This window comes from Cheilinus undulatus, linkage group 5 (genome assembly GCF_018320785.1).
Source record: "Cheilinus undulatus linkage group 5, ASM1832078v1, whole genome shotgun sequence".
Classification (NCBI taxonomy): domain Eukaryota; kingdom Metazoa; phylum Chordata; class Actinopteri; order Labriformes; family Labridae; genus Cheilinus; species Cheilinus undulatus.
Window position 1 is genome coordinate 2917251 of NC_054869.1, and position 24110 is coordinate 2941360.

Here is a 24110-nt window from a genome sequence, read left to right on the forward strand (position 1 = left end):
AGTGTTAAAACAGTAGTAATATTTCCACATTCAGTGATAAAAATGGCTCAAGGGATGGAAAGGGGGGATGACCATTTTAGAAGGGGGATGATTTTTACCATTTTTATTTCAGGGGGGATGCCATCCTCCCTCATCCCCCCTCAACTCGAGTACTGCCCACACACCCAGACACACACCGACCCACCCACCCTAACAAATCAACACATCCACACACCGAAACCTACACACCTAGACCTACACACATAGAACCCAACAAAGAAGGGCCAAGAATAGCTGGAGAAGTGAGGAGATGGACATGCCTCATCAATGTTTGATTTACCTCTCATCTGTTTAATTTAGCTAACACTGATTTCAGTTTTGAGTTTGCATGTTAGTAAAGAGCAGTGTTATTCAGTTTTTAAGTGGCCTAAGCCACAATGGGATGTTCAGAAACTGGCCTAAATCACCTTATTCGTATGTGGCATAATTGACAGATAGCATTCTATGTATGTCAACAGACATCTAATACCAAAGCCTTTTTGCCTGAAATGATTCACAAATATCAGTATTATGTTTTAAGTTTTTTTGTGTTTTCCAAAAAACTAGAAAATATGTCTTATGCTAACAGTTTAATAGAGTGATGATATCTAAATAAACCCCAAATGAATAATTTTGTATTGAATTTGTCTTGCTTTTATATAGCATTACACTTTATGAGATTAAAATGTTCTGTTTCACTTTAATAATGACTGCCACAATTTACCCCAGCGTATTTTCTCCAAAGGCACAACTCACCCCGCACCAGGGGCAAGTTGTGCCACGAGACCACTTTTTCTGAAAGCTATATTTCTTAAACAGTTTATTTCAGATCCAAAGTTATTGTTCCCAGGGATGCACCACATCCTGAAATATATGTACAGACTTAAGTTGGAGGCATTACTGTTATGGCCTCACTTTAAAATCACTTTGAGTAAAAACTGGCACAACTTACCCCACTCTCCCCTACTATGCTCAAAAACTACTCTTAGAAGTAGGATATTTCAAACAAACTACTCAAGTACATGTAACGGAGTAAATGTAACACATTACTACCCACCTCTGCAGCAGTTGTGTGTGAATACCATTAACATAGAACACTGGGTGTGACTGTAAACCACGGGGTTTCCTCCTCATGAGCTCAGTCTCATTATTTCATAGTCATACTTCCTAAACCAGCCATATTTACCATATTTACATCAGCTAACCTAAACTCTGATCACACCACTCCATCAGTGAATGTGAATGTACAGTAGCTTTAACAAGCACATTGGGAAGTTTCTGTCTACTTCTCAGATATCTCATGAAATTTAGATATAAGACTGATTTAAATGAAGCCTCAAGAGATTTTTGTAATCCAGGGACTCAATCATGTTTAAGCCCTAATTTGGACCCTAACTGATGAACAACACCACTAAATCCTCATAGACTAGTTTTCATAACAGAGTAGAGTTTATTTCCTGCATTTTGAATAACAAGTATGAAGCAATCAGGAAATAGATAAAACAGCAGTTGAGGTCGGGGGGCAGGATGTGACTGGACATCTGATAAAGAAGACGAACAGCCGAGGAGGGGGACAGAGAGAGACTGGCTGCTAGAGATGACACGGTGATGGATCACAGAGTGCTGATAGTGTTTCTGTGGCTCTGGAGCTCAGGTAGGACCCTCACACCTGTGGTTCAGCATGTCTGTGGTTCAGTGGGCAGAGTCAGTTGTTGGTTCGATCTCTAGTCATTTGTCGATGTGTCCAGACATTAGACCCTAAATTGCTGCCACTGCTTTGTTGGTGTGGGAATGGGATAAGCTAATACTGATGTCCCTACATATCAGTCTTCGTCTGTGGTGTGTGAATGTGGAGCGAAGGGTGTGAATGAAGAAGTGCCACCTGTGGTGTGAAACATCTTTAAGGAGTCAGAAAACTAAAAACATGCTTTTTAACCTAAAGTCTGTTTAACAGGCCTAAGGTATTAAATGTGGCTTTGGATGGGGACTGTGTCCAGATTATATATTATTCATCATCAATGCATGTTACACAAAATAAAACAGTTTAAACATTAAAGATCAGAGAAAATGATCAGAGGTTTTACATAAACCTGATGAATGGGCATAAAGTCTCATCTTTAGGTGCTCTTTTCTTCCTAAAGGATCTCCAACATTTGCACCAAAGGATCGTTAGCTCAGTATTTTGATGCCAAGAGAACGGGCTTCAGTTCTGCTCTTTGACAGTCTTGTAATCATTTTAAGAATATATATATTTCCAAAAAATAAAAAATAAATGCATTATAATCAATCTTGGTTATGTAGTAATGTTAAGGTATTTTGCACAGTTTTATTAAAGTTTGGCTACAGAGAGTTCTTGACTGATGAATCTGAAATGATCTGACTAGATCCAAATAATAAAAATGTAATGAGTAGAAAATAATTCTTACTGTAACTTAATAGTGTAATGAGCTGTGTTGTGTCCATAAATAATTAGATAAATATTTTGCTTTGAATTCATATTACAGCCGACTTAAGGGAATACTTAAGAGGTAACCCTAATCTGAAATAAAGAGGCGAAATATGACATTTCTGGTCAATGTTACAATTTCCCCCATTACAGGGGCAATTGTAACACGCTGACTTCTTTGATTGAACCGAACAAAACAGACATGCCTTTATGAATTAAAATACAGAAATAGCTCTATTAACTAGTGTAAAAATACATGTTTTTTATATGTTAAAATGTTGTGTGGATGTGATGGATGCATGTCTCTGCTGTGTGCTCTGGCTCCTTTAGTTTCTATCATGAAGCTCATAAATGTGACTATGAACTGACAACAAGTTTACTTTCTTCATATAGGGAGAGATGGGTGAGAGCTACATGGATCAGAACGGTCTAGGACATTAGAACCAGGATCAGGTTCTCTCTGGATGAGAGGACGAGCATAAAAGAACAGACAATGAAAGAATGAAGGAGCAGATTGATTTCAGATAGAGGCCGTGGTAGAAACAGCAGCTGTCCTGTTGAAGACTTGCTGCAGTTGAAATGCCTTCATCTCTGTTTAATAAAGGATTTGGATCACATCAGAGTGTCTCAGAGTGGACTGCCGTTTCTTCTCAGTAACCTTGTGGTCAGTTTTTCCATGTGTGCAGTTGTATTTCTGCTCTCTTCAGATCTCTGGACTGAAGACACAGAAGTGAGAGGGTTTCCTGTCTTCCTTTGTGTCTAACTCTGTGCACTGATTACCTGTTTGTCTCTGTTTAGCGGCTCCTGATGATGTCAGGTTGGTGGGCGGAGCCAGCCGCTGTGCTGGGATCCTGGAGAGGAGAGATGGAGGCGACTGGAAAGTAGTTAACATCTCTCTGTCTGAGTGGAACCTGACATCTGCAGAGATGCTGTGCAGACAGCTGGGCTGTGGTCCTGCACTTTCACTGGGACGACCAGAGAAATCCTCAAGGACTGAACCACCATCATATTCTGGAAACCTGCAGATAACCTGCTCATGTAAGTTTGACTTCCTGTTGATCTGCATTTTAGAGCTTCTGCACTGATTCCATTTGTCTCTGTTCAGTGTGGTGAAAGGAAAGACCAAATGTGTTTGGAGTACTCAAGATGATTTTATGATGATCTTAACACGTAGACTAACTCAGCCTGCAACATCAACACATTCTTCATTTTGGCATCAACAGGCTCTGGTTGTTTGTCTGAAAATCTGAAAGCATTACTGAGAGGAGAGAGAGCACTTTCAGGTAAGATTCTTGATATCAAGGTAAGATCCTTGATATCAAGGATATTCATCACCATGGCCATCTGTAACACTGCATTCTTTAAAACCAACGGACTCTACTAAAAAGAGCATTCACTGCCAGAGTCATATTGATTTAATTCTACCTGTCAGTCACATTTATTTAATCCTCAAAATCAGAGAAACATTGATTTAATCCTCACTATCACAGTCACATTAATTTAATCCTCACTGTCAGGCTAACATTAATTTAATCCTACTTGTCAGAGTCACATTGATTTAATCCTCACTGTCACAGTCACATTAATATAATCGTCACAATGCATCATGTTAATTTAATCCTCACTGTCACAGTCACATTAATTTAATCCTCACTGTCAGACTAACATTGATTTAATCCATACTGCCACAGTCACATTAATTTAATCCTCACTGTCACAGTCACCTTAATTTTATCCTCACTGTCAGAGTCACATTGATTTAATCCTCACTGTCACAGTCACATTAATTTAATTCCTCACAGTCACAGTCACATGAAATTAATCGTCACAGTGAGTCACATAAATTTTATCCTCACTGTCAGAGTCACATGAATTTAATCCTCACTGTCACAGTCACATTGATTTAATCCTCACTGTCAAAGTCACATTGATTTATTCCTCACTGTCACAGTTACATTAATTTAATCCTCACTGTCAGAATCATTTTAATTTAATCCTCACTGTCAGAGTCACATTATTGTAATCCTCACTGTCACAGTCACATAGATTTAATCCCCACTTTCAGAATCAATTCAATTTAATTCTCATGGTCACAGTCACATGGATTTCATCCTCATTGTAACAGTCAAATTAAATTTATCCTCACTGTCACATTCACATTAATTTAATCCTCAATGTCAGAGTCACATTGATTTAATCCTCACTGTCAATGTCACATTAACTAAATCCTCACTGTCACAGTCACATTCATTTAATCCTCACTGTCACAGTCACATTGATTACATTCTCACTGTCACAGTGACATTAATTTAAAACCCACTGTCACAGCCACATCAATTTAATCCTCAGTGTCACAGTATCAGTGATTTAATCCTCACTGTCAGTGTCACATTACTTTAATCCTCACTGTCATAGTGACATTGATTTAATCCTCACTGTCACAGTCACATTGGATTAATCGTCACAGTGTGTCATGTCAATTTAATCCTCATTGTCACAGTGTGTCATGTCAATTTAATCCTCCCTGTCAGACTCACATTGATTGCGTCCTCACTGTCACAGTCACACTAATTTTATCCTCACTGTCACAGTCACATTTATATAATCCTCACTGTCAGAGTCACATTAATTTAATCCTCACTGTCACAGTCACATTAATATAATCCTAACTGTCACATTCACTATAATTTAATCCTCACTGTCACATTCACATTACTTACATCCTCACTGTCAGAGTCACATTAATTTAATCGTCACAGTGTGTCATGTTACTTTAATCCTCACTGTCACAGTCACATTATTTTAATCATCACTGTCTACGTCAAATTGATTTAATCCTCACTGTCACAGTCACATTAATTTTATCCTCACTGTCACAGTCACATTAATTTTATCCTTACTGTCACAGTAACATTTATAAAATCCTCACTTTCACAGTCACATTAATTTAATCCTCACTGTCACAGTCACATTAATTTCATCCTCATTGTCACATTCACTTTAATTTAATCGTCACAGTGAGTCACATTAATTTAATCCTCACTGTCACAGTCACATTGATTTAATCCTCACTGTCACAGTCACATTGATTTAATCCTCACTGTCACAGTCACAATGATTTAATCCTAACTGTCAAGGTCACATTGATTTCGTCCTCACTGTCACAGTCACATTGATTTAATCTTCACAGTGCATCATGTTAGTTTAGTCCTAACTGTCACAGTCACATTAATTTTATCCTCACTGTCACAGTCACATTTAAATTATCCTCACTGTCAGAGTCACATTAATTTAATCCTCACTGTCACAGTCACATTAATATAATCCTAACTGTCACATTCACTTTATTTTAATCCTCACTTTCACATTCACATTGATTACAACCTCACTGTCAGATTCACATTATTTTAATCATCACAGTGTGTCATGTTACTTTCATCCTCACTGCCACAGTCACATTATTTTAATCATCACAGTGCGTCATGTTACTTTCATCCTTACTGTCACAGTCACATTGATTTTATCCTCACTGTCACAGTCATATTGATTTATTCCTCACTGTCACAGTCACATAAATGTAATCCTCACTGTCACAGTCAATTAAATTTAATCCTCACTGTCACAGTCACAATGATTTAATCCTCACTGTCAAGGTCACATTGATTTCATTCCTCACTGTCAGAGTCACATTGAATTAATCGTCACAGTGCGTCAGGTAATTTAATCCTCACTGTCACAGTCACATTAATTGAATCCTCACTGTCAGCCTCACATTGCTTGAATCCTCACTGTCACAGTCACATTAATTACATCCTCACTGTCAGAGTCACATTAATTTCATTCTCACTGTCACAGTCACATTATTACATCCTCACTGTCACATTCACTTTAATTTAATCCTCACTGTCACAGTCACATTAATTACATCCCAACTGTCAGAGTCACATTAATTTAATCCTCACTGTCACAGTCACATTATTGTAATCCTTACTGTCACAGTCACAATGATTTAATCCTCACTGTCAAGGTCACATTGATTTCATTCCTCACTGTCAGAGTCACATTGAATTAATCGTCACAGTGCGTCAGGTTAATTTAATCCTCACTGTCACAGTCACATTAATTGAATCCTCACTGTCAGCCTCACATTGCTTGAATCGTCACTGTCACAGTCACATTAATTACATCCTCACTGTCACAGTCACATTAATTTCATTCTCACTGTCACGGTCACATTAATTACATCCTCACTGTCACATTCACTTTAATTTAATCCTCACCATCACAGTCACATTAATTACATCCCAAATGTCAGAGTCACATTAATTTAATCCTCACTGTCACAGTCACATTATTGTAATCCTCACTGTCAAGGTCACATTGATTTAACCCTCACTGTCAGAGTCACATTAATTTAATCCTCACTGTCACAGTCACATTAATATATTCCTCACTGTCACAGTCACTATAATTTAATCCTCACTGTCACAGACACATTTATATAATCCTCACTGTCACAGTCAAATTAATTCAATCGTCACAGTGAGTCACATTAATTAAATCCTCACTGTCACAGTCACATTAATTTAATCCTCACTGTCACAGTCACATTCATTTAATCCTCACTGTCACAGTCACATTGATTCAATCCTTACTGTCAGGGTCACATTGATTTTATTCCTCACTGTCACAGTCACATTGAATTAATCGTCACAGTGAGTAAAATTAATTCGATCCTCACTGTCACAGTCACATTAATTACATCTTCACTGTCACAGTCACATTGATTTAATCCTTTTTGTCATAGTCACATTAATTAAATCCTTACTGTCATAGTGACATTATTTTAATCCTAACTGTCAGAGTCACATTAATTCAATCGTCAATCGTTAATTTAATCCTCACTGTCACAGTCACATTAATTTAATCCTCACTGTCAGACTCACATTAATTACATCTTCACTGTCACAGTCACATTGATTTAATCCTTTTTGTCATAGTCACATTAATTAAATCCTTACTGTCATAGTGACATTATTTTAATCCTAACTGTCAGAGTCACATTAATTCAATCGTCAATCGTTAATTTAATCCTCACTGTCACAGTCACATTAATTTAATCCTCACTGTCAGACTCACATTTATTTAAATCTTACTGTCATAGTCACATTAATTTAATCCTCACCATCACATTCACTGTAGTTTCAGCCCCATTGTCAAAATCACATTGATTTAATCCTCACTGTCAGAGTCACATGAATGTTTTCCTCACTGTCACAGTCACATTAATACTTCTTGCACATATTTTTGTAATCAATCAGTTTTAAAAGTTATTTTAACTGGCAAATAGCGCAGACAGCTACGTTTGGGGTCCGATATGCATGACGTAATTGGGCTTCTCATCCAATGGCGCGTTGGAAAACTGTCTCACGCTCAAAGATCTGTTGTAGCTGTTACAGGAATGGATGGACCAATTATCGATCAATTTGATGTAGATAGATGTGTAAATCCATTTATTTGACTACATTTAACTACACAGGAGGTTACAGTAACTAAAAAAATCACGACAAACACACTGCAAATTACATACCGCGATTACAGAAATCATTTTAGTCACAATGTGTCACAGTCACATTAATTTAATTCTCACTGTCACAGTCACTTTAGTTTAATCCTCACTGTAAGAGTCACATTTATTTAATCCTCAGTATCACAGACACATTAATTTCATCCTCCCTGTCACCAACACATTAATTTAATCCTCACTGTCAGTGAAACATTATTTTAATCATCACTGTCAGAGTAACATTTATTTAATCCTTACTGTCAGAGTCACATTTATTCAATCCTCACTGTCACAGTCACATAATTTTAATCCCCACTTTCACAGTCACTTTAATTTAATCCTACCTGTCAGAGTCACATTAATCTAATCTTCTCTATCAGAGTCACATTGATTTAATCCTCACTGTAAGTCACAATAATTTAATCCTCACTGTGAGAGTCACATTGATTTAATCCTCACTGTCAAGGTCACATTGGTTTAATCCTCACTGTAACAGTCACATTGATTTAATCCTCACTGTCACAGTCACATTAATTAAATCCTCACTGTCAGAGTCACAATAATTTAATCCTCACTGTCAGTGTAACATTATTTTGTGAGGGTTACATTAATTTGATCCTCACTGTCAGAGTCACATTGGTTTAATCCTCACTGTAACAGTCACATTGATTTAATCCTCACTGTCACAGTCACATTAATTTTATCCTCACAGTGAGTCACATTAATTTAATCTTCACTGTCACAGTCACATTAATTTAATCCTCACTGTCACAGTGATATCAATTTAATCCTCACTGTCACAGTCACATTGATTTAATCCTCACTGTCACAGTCACAATGATTTAATCCTCACTGTCAAGGTCACATTGATTTCATTCCTCGCTGTCAGAGTCACATTGAATTAATCGTCACAGTGAGTCACATTAATTTAATCCTCACTGTCACAGTCACATTACATTGATTTAATCCTCACTGTCACATTGATTTAATCCTCACTGTCAGCCTCACATTGCTTGAATCCTCACTGTCACAGTGACATTGATTACATCCTCACTGTCACAGTCACATTGATTTAATCCCCACTGTCACAGTCACAATGATTTGATCCTCACTGTCAAGGTCACATTGATTTCATTCCTCACCGTCACAGTCACATTGAATTAATTGTCACAGTGAGTCACATTAATTTAATCCTCATTGTCACAGTCACATTACTTTAATTCTTTCTGTCACAGTCACATTGATTTAATCCTCACTGTCAAGGTCACATTGATTTCATTCCTCACTGTCAGAGTCACATTGAAGTAATCGTCACAGTGCGTCAGGTTAATTTAGTCCTCACTGTCACAGTCACATTAATTACATCCTCACTGTCAGAGTCACATTAATTTATTCCTCACTGTCAGAGTCACATTAATTTAATCCTCACTGTCACAGTCACATTATTTTAATCCTCAGTGTCACACTCACACTGATTTAATCCTCACTGTCACAGTCACATTAATTAAATCCTCACTGTCATAGTCACATTAATTTAATCCTCACTGTCAGAGTCACATTAATTTAATCCTCACTGTCACAGTCACATTGATTTAATCCTCACTGTCAGTCACAATAAGTTAATCCTCACTGTAAGAGTCACATTGATTTTATCCTCACTGTCGGATTCACATTGATTTAATCCTCACTGTCACAGTCACATTAATCTAATCCTCACTGTCACAGTCACAATAATTTAATCCTTAGTGTCAAAGTCACATTAATGTAATCCTAACTGTAACAGTCACTTTAATTTAATCCCCATTGTCAAAGTCACATTGATTAATCCTCACTTTCATTCACATTAATTTAATCCTCACTGTCACAGTCACATTAAGTTAAGCGTCACTGTCACAGTCACTTTAATTTGATGCTCACTGTCAGAGTCACATTAATTTAATCCTCACTGTCACACTCACACTGATTTAATCCTTAGTGTCACAGTCACATTAATTTTATCCTTACTGTCAATTTGACATTAATTTTATCCTTACAGTCAGTCAAGTTAATTTTTTTCTCATTGTCAGTCACATTGGTTTAATTCTCACTGTAACAGTCACATTGATTTAATCCTCACTGTCACAGTCACATTAATTTTATCCTCACAGTGAGTCACATTAATTTGATCTTCACTGTCACAGTCACATTGATTTAGTCCTCACTGTCACAGTCACATTAATTTATTCCTCTCTTCCAGAGTCTCATTGGTTTAATCCTTACTGCCACAGTCAGACTCACATTAATTTAATCCTTACTTTCACAGTCAAATTAATTCAATCGTCACAGTGAGTCACATTAATTAAATCCTCACTGTCACAGTCACATTAATTTTATCCTCTCTGTCACAGTCACATACCTTTAATCCTCACTGTCACAGTCACATTGATTCAATCCTTACTGTCAGGGTCACATTGATTTTATTCCTCACTGTCACAGTCACATTGAATTAATCCCCACTGTCAACGTCACTTTACTTTAATCTTCACTGTCAGAGTCATATTAATTCAATCTTCTCTGTCAGAGTCACATTTATTTTAATCCTCAGTGTCACAGTCACATTAATGTAATTCTCACTGTCACAGTCACTTTCGTTTAATCCTCACTGTCGGAGTCACATTTATTTAATCCTCAGTGTCAAAGACACATTAATTTCATCCTCACTGTCACAGTCACATTACTTTAATCCTCACTGTCAGTGTAACATTATTTTAATCCTCACTGTCAGAGTCACATTGATTTCATCCTTACTCTCAGCGTCACATTAATTGAATCCTCACTGTCACAATCACACGATTTTAATCCCCACTGTCAATGTCACTTTAATGTAATCTTCACTGTCACAATCACAGTAACATTTAATCCCCATTGTCAAAGTCACATTGATTAATCCTCACTCTCATTCACATTTATTTTATCCTCACTGTCAGTCACATTAAGTTAGGCATCACTGTCACAGTAACATTAATTTGATCCTCACTGTCAGAGTCACATTGATTTAATCCTCACTGTCACAGTTACATTAATTTAATCCTTACTGTCAGATTCTCATTGATTCAATCTTCACTGTCAAAATCACATTAATTGAATCCTCACTGTCACAGTCCCATTGGTTTAATTCTCACTGTCACAGTCACATTAATTTAATCCTCACTGTCACAGTCACATTAATTTAATCCTCACTGTCAGAGTCACATTAATTTAATCCTCACTGTCACACTCACACTTTTTTAATCCTTAGTGTCACAGTCACATTAATTTAATCCTCACTGTCAATTTGACATTAATTTTATCCTTACAGTCAGTCAAGTTAAACTTTTTTCTCATTGTCAGTCACATTGGTTTAATTCTCACTGTAACAGTCACATGATTTAATCCTCACTGTCACAGTATCATTAATTTTATCCTCACAGTGAGTCACATTAATTTGATTCCATTAATTTATTCCTCTCTACCAGAGTCTCATTGATTTAATCCTTACTGCCACAGTCAGACTCACATTAATTTAATCCTTACTTTCACAGTCACATTTATTTAATCCTCACTGTCACAGTCACATTAGTTTAATCCTTACTGTCACGGTCACATTAATTTAATCCTCATTGTCACAGTCACATTATTTTAATCCTCACTGTCAGAGTCACATTGATTTAAACCTTACTGTCAGAGTCACGTTAATTCAATCTTCTCTGTCAGAGTCACATTTATTTTATTCTTACTGTTTCAGTCACATTATTTTAATCCTCAGTTTCACAGTCACATTAATTTAATTCTCACTGTCACAGTAACATTAATTTCATCGTCACTGTCACAATATCATTAATGTCATCCTCACTGTCAGAGTCACATTGATTTTATCCTTACTGTCAGAGTCACTTTGATTTAATCCTTAGTGTCACAGTAACATTAATTTAATTCTCACTGTCACAGTCACTTTAGTTTAATCCTCACTGTCGGAGTCACATTAATTTAATCCTCAGTGTCACAGACACATTAATTTCATCCTCACTGTCACAGACACATTAATTTCATCCTCACTGTCACAGTCACATTACTTTAATCCTCACTGTCAGTGTAACATTATTTTAATCCTCACTGTCAGAGTCACATTGATTTCATCCTTACTGTCAGCGTCACATTAATTGAAACCTCAATGTCACAATCACATGATTTTAATCCCCACTGTCAATGTCACTTCAATGTAATCTTCACTGTCACAATCACAGTAAAATTTAATCCCCATTGTCAAAGTCACATTGATTAATCCTCACTTTCATTCACATTAATTTTATTCTCACTGTCAGTTACATTAAGTTAAGCATCACTGTCACAGTAACATTAATTTGATCCTCACTGTCAGAGTCACATTGATTTAATCCTCACTGTCACAGTTACATTAATTTAATCCTTACTGTCAGAGTCTCACTGATTTAATCTTCACTGTCAATGTCACAATAATTAAATCCTCACTGTCACAGTCACATTGATTTTTTCCTCACTATCACAGTCAACGTCACTTTACTTTAATCTTCACTGTCAGAGTCATATTAATTCAATCTTCTCTGTCAGAGTCACATTTATTTTAATCCTCAGTGTCACAGTCACATTAATGTAATTCTCACTGTCACAGTCACATTAAATTAATCCTCACTGTCACAGTCACATTAATTTAATCCTTACTGTCAGAGTCACATTAATTTAATCCTCACCGTCACAGTCACACTGATTTAATCCTTAGTGTCACAGTCACATTAATTAAACCCTCACTGTCAATTTGACTTAATTTTATCCTTACAGTCAGTCAAGTTAATTTTTTTCTCATTGTCAGTCAAACTGGTTTAATCCTCACTGTAACAGTCACATTGATTTAATCCTCACAGTAAGTCATATTAATTTAATCCTCACTGTCACAGTGACATTAATTTAATCCTAACTGTCACAGTCACATTAATATATTCCTCTCTTTCAGAGTCACATTAATTTAATCCTTACTTTCACAGTCACATTTTTTTAATCCTCACTGTCACAGTCACATTAATTTAATCCTCACTGTCACAGTCACATTAATTTTATCCTCACTTTCACAGTCACATTAATTTAATTCTCACTGTCAGAGTCACATTGATTTAATCCTTAGTGTCAGAGTCACATTGATTTAATCCTTACTGTTAGAGTCACATTAATTGAATCCTCACTGTCACAATCACATGAGTTTATTCCCCACTGTCAACGTCACTTCAATTTAATCTTCACTGTCAGAGTCAAATTAATTTAATGTTCTCTATCAGTCACATTTATTTTTTTCTTACTGTCACAGTCACATTTTTTTAATCCTCAGTTTCACAGTCACATTAATTTTATTCTCACTGTCACAGTTACAATCGTTTAATCCTCACTGTCAGTGCCACATTAATTTAATCCTCACTGTCACTTTCACATTAATTTATTCCTCACTGTCAGTCACATTGATTTAATCCTCACTGTCAGAATCACTTTATTTGAATCCTCACTTTCATTCACATTAATTTTATCCTCACAATAATTACATCCTCAATCTCAGAGTCACATTGATTTAATCCTCACTGTCACAGTCACATTAATTTAATCCCCACTGTTAGTCACATTAATTTAGTCTTCACAGTCAGTCACATTAATGTAATCCCCACTGTCACAGTCACATTCATTTAATCCTCACTGTCACAGTCAAATTGATTTAATCTTCACAGTCAGTCACATTAATGTAATCCCCACTGTCACAGTCACATTCATTTAATCCTCACTATCACAGTCACATTGATTTAATCCTCACTGTCACAGTCAGATTAATTTAATCCTCACTATCACAGTCACATTAATTTAATTCTCACTGTCAAATGGCTATTGTAATAAAGACTATATTATAACAGAACAGTGTTCATCATTAAACCTTTACCTACTCAGTCTAAAAATGGCGATTTGGACATATTTTGTTATTTTGGCTGTAACATAGTGCGGAAATGCCTCAAGTCTGAGAGCTTTGGTCTCTTTTCCCAGGAGTACTTGATCTTGACTTTTCAACATCTGGTTAATGATTATTGCACATTATATGGAATTGTCAGCAGTTAAAAAGAAGAAAAACACAAGAACTAATTTGTTTTTCATGGCTTTTATGAGAAGAAATATTGTTATTGCTCATGGAGTTTTGATTGGACAATTGAAATGTGAACCTATACATGTTTAGAACAATCACCAGCCATTTTTGAGTCTAGGACTGTGTGTGCAAAACACAGTGCAAAAGATAACTACATATTAAACTGGTCTAGGTTCCAGATGTGGTCAGGTTGGGATAATGAGGTGGCACATTTTGATTGGCTGCATATATCTTTATACATAAACACATATATATAAATATCCACTGGATGGAAATAATCCTGGATCATTCATACCCCCTACGACCCTTCCTAAAACCAGGACCAGGGTTTACATTAGAAAGTAACTGTCAGATATTCCTCTGAGGGATGTGAACAGCTGTCCACTTTTAGTAGACATCTGTTTGTTGTAAACGTCCAAAAACAGCTTCAGTTTTGTTTAGATTTCCTTGGAGGAAAAAAAGACAGTTGTGACAATTTAGAGTCAGATTTAGTTTTTGAGTGTAGGTAGCTATACATCATCAGCATTACAGTGGTAAAGATATTGTGTGTGTGGATTATTGAACTTGATGTGAAAATGTAAAGCTGAGAGGAGAACAGGGCTGAGGTTTGAGTTCTGAGGGACTCCACAACTTACTGTAGATTTGCTGGAGAGGAGGTGAAGTAGACCCCCTTTGTCTTTTCTGGACTATTTCCTTGTCTTTGGTCAGACCCTGATGATGAAGTCCGGTTGGTGGGAGGATCCAGCACCTGCTCTGGTGGACTACAGATCAAACACCATGGAGAGTGGAGACCAGCGGATATTTGGAACCCTTCCTGGACTCCAAATGATGCAGCTGTGATTTGTAGAAGACTCAACTGTGGCTCTGCTGTTTCATCTGGACTGATGGTGGAGTCCTCTGACAGACCAGTGTGGAGGATCAACCGTGAATGTGTAGAGTCTAAATCTACATTAAAGGAATGTGTGGGAACAGAGAATCGGCCCAGCAACCTTGGGCTGGAAATCAGCTGTTTAGGTATCAGTATGAACACATTAGTGCCCAAATCTTTCTGAGTGTTTTTTATTCACATGGCTATGTTAACAGAGTCTCATATGAACATGTCCTGCTTATTTTCTCTTCTATGTTCTCTTGTCCAGAAATTGACATTTGAATGAGTGCTAACTGTTGTTGCCTTTAGACCTTGTTTCTTCCTCTGTAATGGTAAACTGTGAGTTAGAGTTCAAAAAGAGAAGATGATGTAGCTTTCCTGATGATTTGTTATACCAACATCCATGTTTTTAAACTCAAGTACAAACAGAAATAGTTTTTCCACGAGATATACACAGAACTAAATCAATTTCCAGCTGCTTCTTCAGTGCATTGAAGATGATCCTTTCTTGGTATTTTACTCACACAGTTTCTACAAGTGCATTTAGTGATGCATATAAAAGCTTTACAGCAACAATTGCAGCCAATGGAACCTATGAAAAAGCAAAAAGAAGAAATATTGAAATCAATAAAATAATTGAAAAAATAAATAAGAAATAAAATAAGAAAAACAATGAAGATAAAATAAAATTATAAATTATATGAAATATTTTTGAAAAAGATATTGAAATGTTTGGAGTTTCAAATATTTAATGAAATGACAACTTAAAAAATTAATCAAATTAAAAGATTAAATGAATAAAAATTGAATGAAGAGCAAAAATAAATGGCATACATAAAATTGAACTAAAATCAAATTTAGACAAAGAAATAAAAATTAAAAACTATTTATTCTATAATTTGTCCTTTTTTAATTATAATGAAGTAAAACTAAAATAGATTATATTGAACACAAATAAAAAATAAATTTCAAAATGAATCTCAAAATATGAATACAAAATAAACAGAAAATGAAATAAAGACACAAGTAAATGACATTCGGAAGTTATGATAATAAACTTGATCTCTTGTTGAAATCAAAAACTGAAAATAAAGTGTAGTCAGAACAAATGTAAAAATGCATTAAAAAATAGAAATAAAAATAAGTAATACAAAACATATTTTATGTACTTTCTCTAAAAATCAAAAGAAATTTGGAAAGGTTTGAAATTATTTTAATGATATAACAAAAATGTAATAAAATATCTGAACATATGGCAGTAGCAGAAGATCAAAGCAGAAATGTTTCTGTTCTCATGCTTCATGGTAGATTTTGACTGTTTTCCTGAGGTGAATAAGTTTTTGGTAATTGATTTTGATTTCAGGGCCACATTGAATGAGGTGGAGGGCCGCCCGTAGCCCCCCGGCCGCCAGTTGTCCAGCCCTGCTTTAGAGTCAGATTTAGTTTTTGTGTAGTTGTAGCTGAACTTGATGTGAAAATGTAAAGCTGAGAAGAGAACAGGGCTGAGGTTTGAGTTCTGAGGGACTCCACAACTTACTGTAGATTTGCTGGAGAGGAGGTGAAGTAGACCCCTTTGTCTTTTCTGAACTATTTCCTTGTCTTTGGTCAGACCCTGATGATGAAGTCCGGTTGGTGGGAGGATCCAGCACCTGCTCTGGTGGACTACAGATCAAACACCATGGAGAGTGGAGACCAGCGGATATTTGGAACCCTTCCTGGACTCCAAATGATGCAGCTGTGATTTGTAGGAGACTCAACTGTGGCTCTGCTGTTTCATCTGGACTGATGGTGGAGTCCTCTGACAGACCAGTGTGGAGGATCAACCGTGAATGTGTAGAGTCTAAATCTACATTAAAGGAATGTGTGGGAACAGAGAATCGGCCCAGCAACCTTGGGCTGGAAATCAGCTGTTTAGGTATCAGTATGAACACATTAGTGCCCAAATCTTTCTGAGTGTTTTTTATTCACATGGCTATGTTAACAGAGTCTCATATGAACATGTCCTGCTTATTTTCTCTTCTATGTTCTCTTGTCCAGAAATTGACATTTGAATGAGTGCTAACTGTTGTTGCCTTTAGACCTTGTTTCTTCCTCTGTAATGGTAAACTGTGAGTTAGAGTTCAAAAAGAGAAGATGATGTAGCTTTCCTGATGATTTGTTATACCAACATTCATGTTTTTAAACTCAAGTACAAACAGAAATAGTTTTTCCACGAGATATACACAGAACTAAATCAATTTCCAGCTGCTTCTTCAGTGCATTGAAGATGATCCTTTCTTGGTATTTTACTCACACAGTTTCTACAAGTGCATTTAGTGATGCATATAAAAGCTTTACAGCAACAATTGCAGCCAATGGAACCTATGAAAAAGCAAAAAGAAGAAATATTGAAATCAATAAAATAATTGAAAAAATAAATAAGAAATAAAATAAGAAAAACAATGAAGATAAAATAAAATTATAAATTATATGAAATATTTTTGAAAAAGATATTGAAATGTTTGGAGTTTCAAATATTTAATGAAATGACAACTTAAAAAATTAATCAAATTAAAAGATTAAATGAATAAAAATTGAATGAAGAGCAAAAATAAATGGCATACATAAAATTGAACTAAAATCAAATTTAGACAAAGAAATAAAAATTAAAAACTATTTATTCTATAATTTGTCCTTTTTTAATTATAATGAAGTAAAACTAAAATAGATTATATTGAACACAAATAAAAAATAAATTTCAAAATGAATCTCAAAATATGAATACAAAATAAACAGAAAATGAAATAAAGACACAAGTAAATGACATTCGGAAGTTATGATAATAAACTTGATCTCTTGTTGAAATCAAAAACTGAAAATAAAGTGTAGTCAGAACAAATGTAAAAATGCATTAAAAAATAGAAATAAAAATAAGTAATACAAAACATATTTTATGTACTTTCTCTAAAAATCAAAAGAAATTTGGAAAGGTTTGAAATTATTTTAATGATATAACAAAAATGTAATAAAATATCTGAACATATGGCAGTAGCAGAAGATCAAAGCAGAAATGTTTCTGTTCTCTTGCTTCACGGCAGATTTTGACTGTTTTCCTGAGGTGAATAAGTTTTTGGTAATTGATTTTGATTTCAGGGCCACATTGAATGAGGTGGAGGGCCGCCCGTAGCCCCCCGGCCGCCAGTTGTCCAGCCCTGCTTTAGAGTCAGATTTAGTTTTTGTGTAGTTGTAGCTGAACTTGATGTGAAAATGTAAAGCTGAGAGGAGAACAGGGCTGAGGTTTGAGTTCTGAGGGACTCCACAACTTACTGTAGATTTGCTGGAGAGGAGGTGAAGTAGACCCCTTTGTCTTTTCTGAACTATTTCCTTGTCTTTGGTCAGACCCTGATGATGAAGTCCGGTTGGTGGGAGGATCCAGCACCTGCTCTGGTGGACTACAGATCAAACACCATGGAGAGTGGAGACCAGCGGATATTTGGAACCCTTCCTGGACTCCAAATGATGCAGCTGTGATTTGTAGAAGACTCAACTGTGGCTCTGCTGTTTCATCTGGACTGATGGTGGAATCCTCTGACAGACCAGTGTGGAGGATCAACCGTGAATGTGTAGAGTCTAAATCTACATTAAAGGAATGTGTGGGAACAGAGAATCGGCCCAGCAACCTTGGGCTGGAAATCAGCTGTTTAGGTATCAGTATGAACACATTAGTGCCCAAATCTTTCTGAGTGTTTTTTATTCACATGGCTATGTTAACAGAGTCTCATATGAACATGTCCTGCTTATTTTCTCTTCTATGTTCTCTTGTCCAGAAATTGACATTTGAATGAGTGCTAACTGTTGTTGCCTTTAGACCTTGTTTCTTCCTCTGTAATGGTAAACTGTGAGTTAGAGTTCAAAAAGAGAAGATGATGTAGCTTTCCTGATGATTTGTTATACCAACATTCATGTTTTTAAACTCAAGTACAAACAGAAATAGTTTTTCCACGAGATATACACAGAACTAAATCAATTTCCAGCTGCTTCTTCAGTGCATTGAAGATGATCCTTTCTTGGTATTTTACTCACACAGTTTCTACAAGTGCATTTAGTGATGCATATAAAAGCTTTACAGCAACAATTGCAGCCAATGGAACCTATGAAAAAGCAAAAAGAAGAAATATTGAAATCAATAAAATAATTGAAAAAATAAATAAGAAATAAAATAAGAAAAACAATGAAGATAAAATAAAATTATAAATTAAATGAAATATTTTTGAAAAAGATATTGAAATGTTTGGAGTTTCAAATATTTAATGAAATGACAACTTAAAAAATTAATCAAATTAAAAGATTAAATGAATAAAAATTGAATGAAGAGCAAAAATAAATGGCATACATAAAATTGAACTAAAATCAAATTTAGACAAAGAAATAAAAATAAAAAAAAATGTATTCTATAATTTGTCCTTTTTTAATTATAATGAAGTAAAACTAAAATAGATTATATTGAACACAAATAAAAAATAAATTTCAAAATGAATCTCAAAATATGAATACAAAATAAACAGAAAATGAAATAAAGACACAAGTAAATGACATTCGGAAGTTATGATAATAAACTTGATCTCTTGTTGAAATCAAAAACTGAAAATAAAGTGTAGTCAGAACAAATGTAAAAATGCATTAAAAAATAGAAATAAAAATAAGTAATACAAAACATATTTTATGTACTTTCTCTAAAAATCAAAAGAAATTTGGAAAGGTTTGAAATTATTTTAATGATATAACAAAAATGTAATAAAATATCTGAACATATGGCAGTAGCAGAAGATCAAAGCAGAAATGTTTCTGTTCTCATGCTTCATGGCAGATTTTGACTGTTTTCCTGAGGTGAATAAGTTTTTGGTAATTGATTTTGATTTCAGGGCCACATTGAATGAGGTGGAGGGCCGCCCGTAGCCCCCCGGCCGCCAGTTGTCCAGCCCTGCTTTAGAGTCAGATTTAGTTTTTGTGTAGTTGTAGCTGAACTTGATGTGAAAATGTAAAGCTGAGAGGAGAACAGGGCTGAGGTTTGAGTTCTGAGGGACTCCACAACTTACTGTAGATTTGCTGGAGAGGAGGTGAAGTAGACCCCTTTGTCTTTTCTGAACTATTTCCTTGTCTTTGGTCAGACCCTGATGATGAAGTCCGGTTGGTGGGAGGATCCAGCACCTGCTCTGGTGGACTACAGATCAAACACCATGGAGAGTGGAGACCAGCGGATATTTGGAACCCTTCCTGGACTCCAAATGATGCAGCTGTGATTTGTAGAAGACTCAACTGTGGCTCTGCTGTTTCATCTGGACTGATGGTGGAATCCTCTGACAGACCAGTGTGGAGGATCAACCGTGAATGTGTAGAGTCTAAATCTACATTAAAGGAATGTGTGGGAACAGAGAATCGGCCCAGCAACCTTGGGCTGGAAATCAGCTGTTTAGGTATCAGTATGAACACATTAGTGCCCAAATCTTTCTGAGTGTTTTTTATTCACATGGCTATGTTAACAGAGTCTCATATGAACATGTCCTGCTTATTTTCTCTTCTATGTTCTCTTGTCCAGAAATTGACATTTGAATGAGTGCTAACTGTTGTTGCCTTTAGACCTTGTTTCTTCCTCTGTAATGGTAAACTGTGAGTTAGAGTTCAAAAAGAGAAGATGATGTAGCTTTCCTGATGATTTGTTATACCAACATTCATGTTTTTAAACTCAAGTACAAACAGAAATAGTTTTTCCACGAGATATACACAGAACTAAATCAATTTCCAGCTGCTTCTTCAGTGCATTGAAGATGATCCTTTCTTGGTATTTTACTCACACAGTTTCTACAAGTGCATTTAGTGATGCATATAAAAGCTTTACAGCAACAATTGCAGCCAATGGAACCTATGAAAAAGCAAAAAGAAGAAATATTGAAATCAATAAAATAATTGAAAAAATAAGTAAGAAATAAAATAAGAAAAACAATGAAGATAAAATAAAATTATAAATTAAATGAAATATTTTTGAAAAAGATATTGAAATGTTTGGAGTTTCAAATATTTAATGAAATGACAACTTAAAAAATTAATCAAATTAAAAGATTAAATGAATAAAAATTGAATGAAGAGCAAAAATAAATGGCATACATAAAATTGAACTAAAATCAAATTTAGACAAAGAAATAAAAATAAAAAAAAATGTATTCTATAATTTGTACATTTTTAATTATAATGAAGTAAAACTAAAATAGATTATATTGAACACAAATAAAAAATAAATTTCAAAATGATCTTCAAAATATGAATACAAAATAAACAGAAAATGAAATAAAGACACAAGTAAATGACATTCGGTAGTTATGATAATAAACTTGATCTCTTGTTGAAATCAAAAACTGAAAATAAAGTGTAGTCAGAACAAATGTAAAAATGCATTAAAAAATAGAAATAAAAATAAGTAATACAAAACATATTTTATGTACTTTCTCTAAAAATCAAAAGAAATTTGGAAAGGTTTGAAATTATTTTAATGATATAACAAAAATGTAATAAAATATCTGAACATATGGCAGTAGCAGAAGATCAAAGCAGAAATGTTTCTGTTCTCATGCTTCATGGCAGATTTTGACTGTTTTCCTGAGGTGAATAAGTTTTTGGTAATTGATTTTGATTTCAGGGCCACATTGAATGAGGTGGAGGGCCGCCCGTAGCCCCCCGGCCGCCAGTTGTCCAGCCCTGCTTTAGAGTCAGATTTAGTTTTTGTGTAGTTGTAGCTGAACTTGATGTGAAAATGTAAAGCTGAGAAGAGAACAGGGCTGAGGTTTGAGTTCTGAGGGACTCCACAACATACTGTAGATTTGCTGGAGAGGAGGTGAAGTAGACCCCTTTGTCTTTTCTGAACTATTTCCTTGTCTTTGGTCAGACCCTGATGATGAAGTCCGGTTGGTGGGAGGATCCAGCACCTGCTCTGGTGGACTACAGATCAAACACCATGGAGAGTGGAGACCAGCGGATATTTGGAACCCTTCCTGGACTCCAAATGATGCAGCTGTGATTTGTAGAAGACTCAACTGTGGCTCTGCTGTTTCATCTGGATTGATGGTGGAGTCCTCTGACAGACCAGTGTGGAGGATCAACCGTGAATGTGTAGAGTCTAAATCTACATTAAAGGAATGTGTGGGAACAGAGAATCGGCCCAGCTCCCTTGGGCTGGAAATCAGCTGTTTAGGTATCAGTATGAACACATTAGTGCCCAAATCTTTCTGAGTGTTTTTTATTCACATGGCTATGTTAACAGAGTCTCATATGAACATGTCCTGCTTATTTTCTCTTCTATGTTCTCTTGTCCAGAAATTGACATTTGAATGAGTGCTAACTGTTGTTGCCTTTAGACCTTGTTTCTTCCTCTGTAATGGTAAACTGTGAGTTAGAGTTCAAAAAGAGAAGATGATGTAGCTTTCCTGATGATTTGTTATACCAACATTCATGTTTTTAAACTCAAGTACAAACAGAAATAGTTTTTCCACGAGATATACACAGAACTAAATCAATTTCCAGCTGCTTCTTCAGTGCATTGAAGATGATCCTTTCTTGGTTTTTACTCACACAGTTTCTACAAGTGCATTTAGTGATGCATATAAAAGCTTTACAGCAACAATTGCAGCCGATGGAATCTATGAAAAAGCAAAAAGAAGAAATATTGAAATCAATAAAATAATTGAAAAAATAAGTAAGAAATAATTAGAAAAAAATCAAGATGAAATAGAATTATAGATTAAAAGAAGTATTTTTAAAAAAGATATGAAAATGTTTGGAGTTTCAAACATTTAATGAAATGACAACTAAAAAAATAATCAAATAAAAACATTAAAATAAAAATATGAATAAAAATTGATTAAGAAATTGAATGAAGAGCAAAAATAAATGGCATACATAAAATTGAACTAAAATCAAATTTAGACAAAGAAATAAAAATAAAAAAAAATGTATTCTATAATTTGTACATTTTTAATTATAATGAAGTAAAACTAAAATAGATTATATTGAACACAAATAAAAAATAAATTTCAAAATGAATCTCAAAATATGAATACAAAATAAACAGAAAATGAAATAAAGACACAAGTAAATGACATTCGGTAGTTATGATAATAAACTTGATCTCTTGTTGAAATCAAAAACTGAAAATAAAGTGTAGTCAGAACAAATGTAAAAATGCATTAAAAAATAGAAATAAAAATAAGTAATACAAAACATATTTTATGTACTTTCTCTAAAAATCAAAAGAAATTTGGAAAGGTTTGAAATTATTTTAATGATATAACAAAAATGTAATAAAATATCTGAACATATGGCAGTAGCAGAAGATCAAAGCAGAAATGTTTCTGTTCTCATGCTTCATGGCAGATTTTGACTGTTTTCCTGAGGTGAATAAGTTTTTGGTAATTGATTTTGATTTCAGGGCCACATTGAATGAGGTGGAGGGCCGCCCGTAGCCCCCCGGCCGCCAGTTGTCCAGCCCTGCTTTAGAGTCAGATTTAGTTTTTGTGTAGTTGTAGCTGAACTTGATGTGAAAATGTAAAGCTGAGAAGAGAACAGGGCTGAGGTTTGAGTTCTGAGGGACTCCACAACATACTGTAGATTTGCTGGAGAGGAGGTGAAGTAGACCCCTTTGTCTTTTCTGAACTATTTCCTTGTCTTTGGTCAGACCCTGATGATGAAGTCCGGTTGGTGGGAGGATCCAGCACCTGCTCTGGTGGACTACAGATCAAACACCATGGAGAGTGGAGACCAGCGGATATTTGGAACCCTTCCTGGACTCCAAATGATGCAGCTGTGATTTGTAGAAGACTCAACTGTGGCTCTGCTGTTTCATCTGGATTGATGGTGGAGTCCTCTGACAGACCAGTGTGGAGGATCAACCGTGAATGTGTAGAGTCTAAATCTACATTAAAGGAATGTGTGGGAACAGAGAATCGGCCCAGCAACCTTGGGCTGGAAATCAGCTGTTTAGGTATCAGTATGAACACATTAGTGCCCAAATCTTTCTGAG

The 24110-nt window shown here is 35.3% G+C and overlaps 1 protein-coding gene across 2 annotated transcripts in view; it reads left to right on the forward strand.

The window, feature by feature from the left end:
- Positions 1-1608: 1608 nt before the first annotated feature.
- Positions 1609-24110, forward strand: part of LOC121509451 (scavenger receptor cysteine-rich type 1 protein M130-like) — a 52317-nt gene continuing 29815 nt past the window's right edge. Inside the window, exons 1-9 of one of the 2 annotated variants that reach the window (XM_041786834.1) lie at positions 1609-1672; positions 3263-3502; positions 3688-3747; positions 14905-15210; positions 16674-16979; positions 18443-18748; positions 20212-20517; positions 21981-22286; positions 23766-24071. In XM_041786834.1, coding sequence (XP_041642768.1) covers positions 1627-1672; positions 3263-3502; positions 3688-3747; positions 14905-15210; positions 16674-16979; positions 18443-18748; positions 20212-20517; positions 21981-22286; positions 23766-24071 — 2182 coding nt within the window. In that variant the 5' untranslated portion in view covers positions 1609-1626. The remainder of the gene's footprint in view (positions 1673-3262; positions 3503-3687; positions 3748-14904; positions 15211-16673; positions 16980-18442; positions 18749-20211; positions 20518-21980; positions 22287-23765; positions 24072-24110) is intronic. The other variant, XM_041786835.1, reaches the window with a different exon arrangement.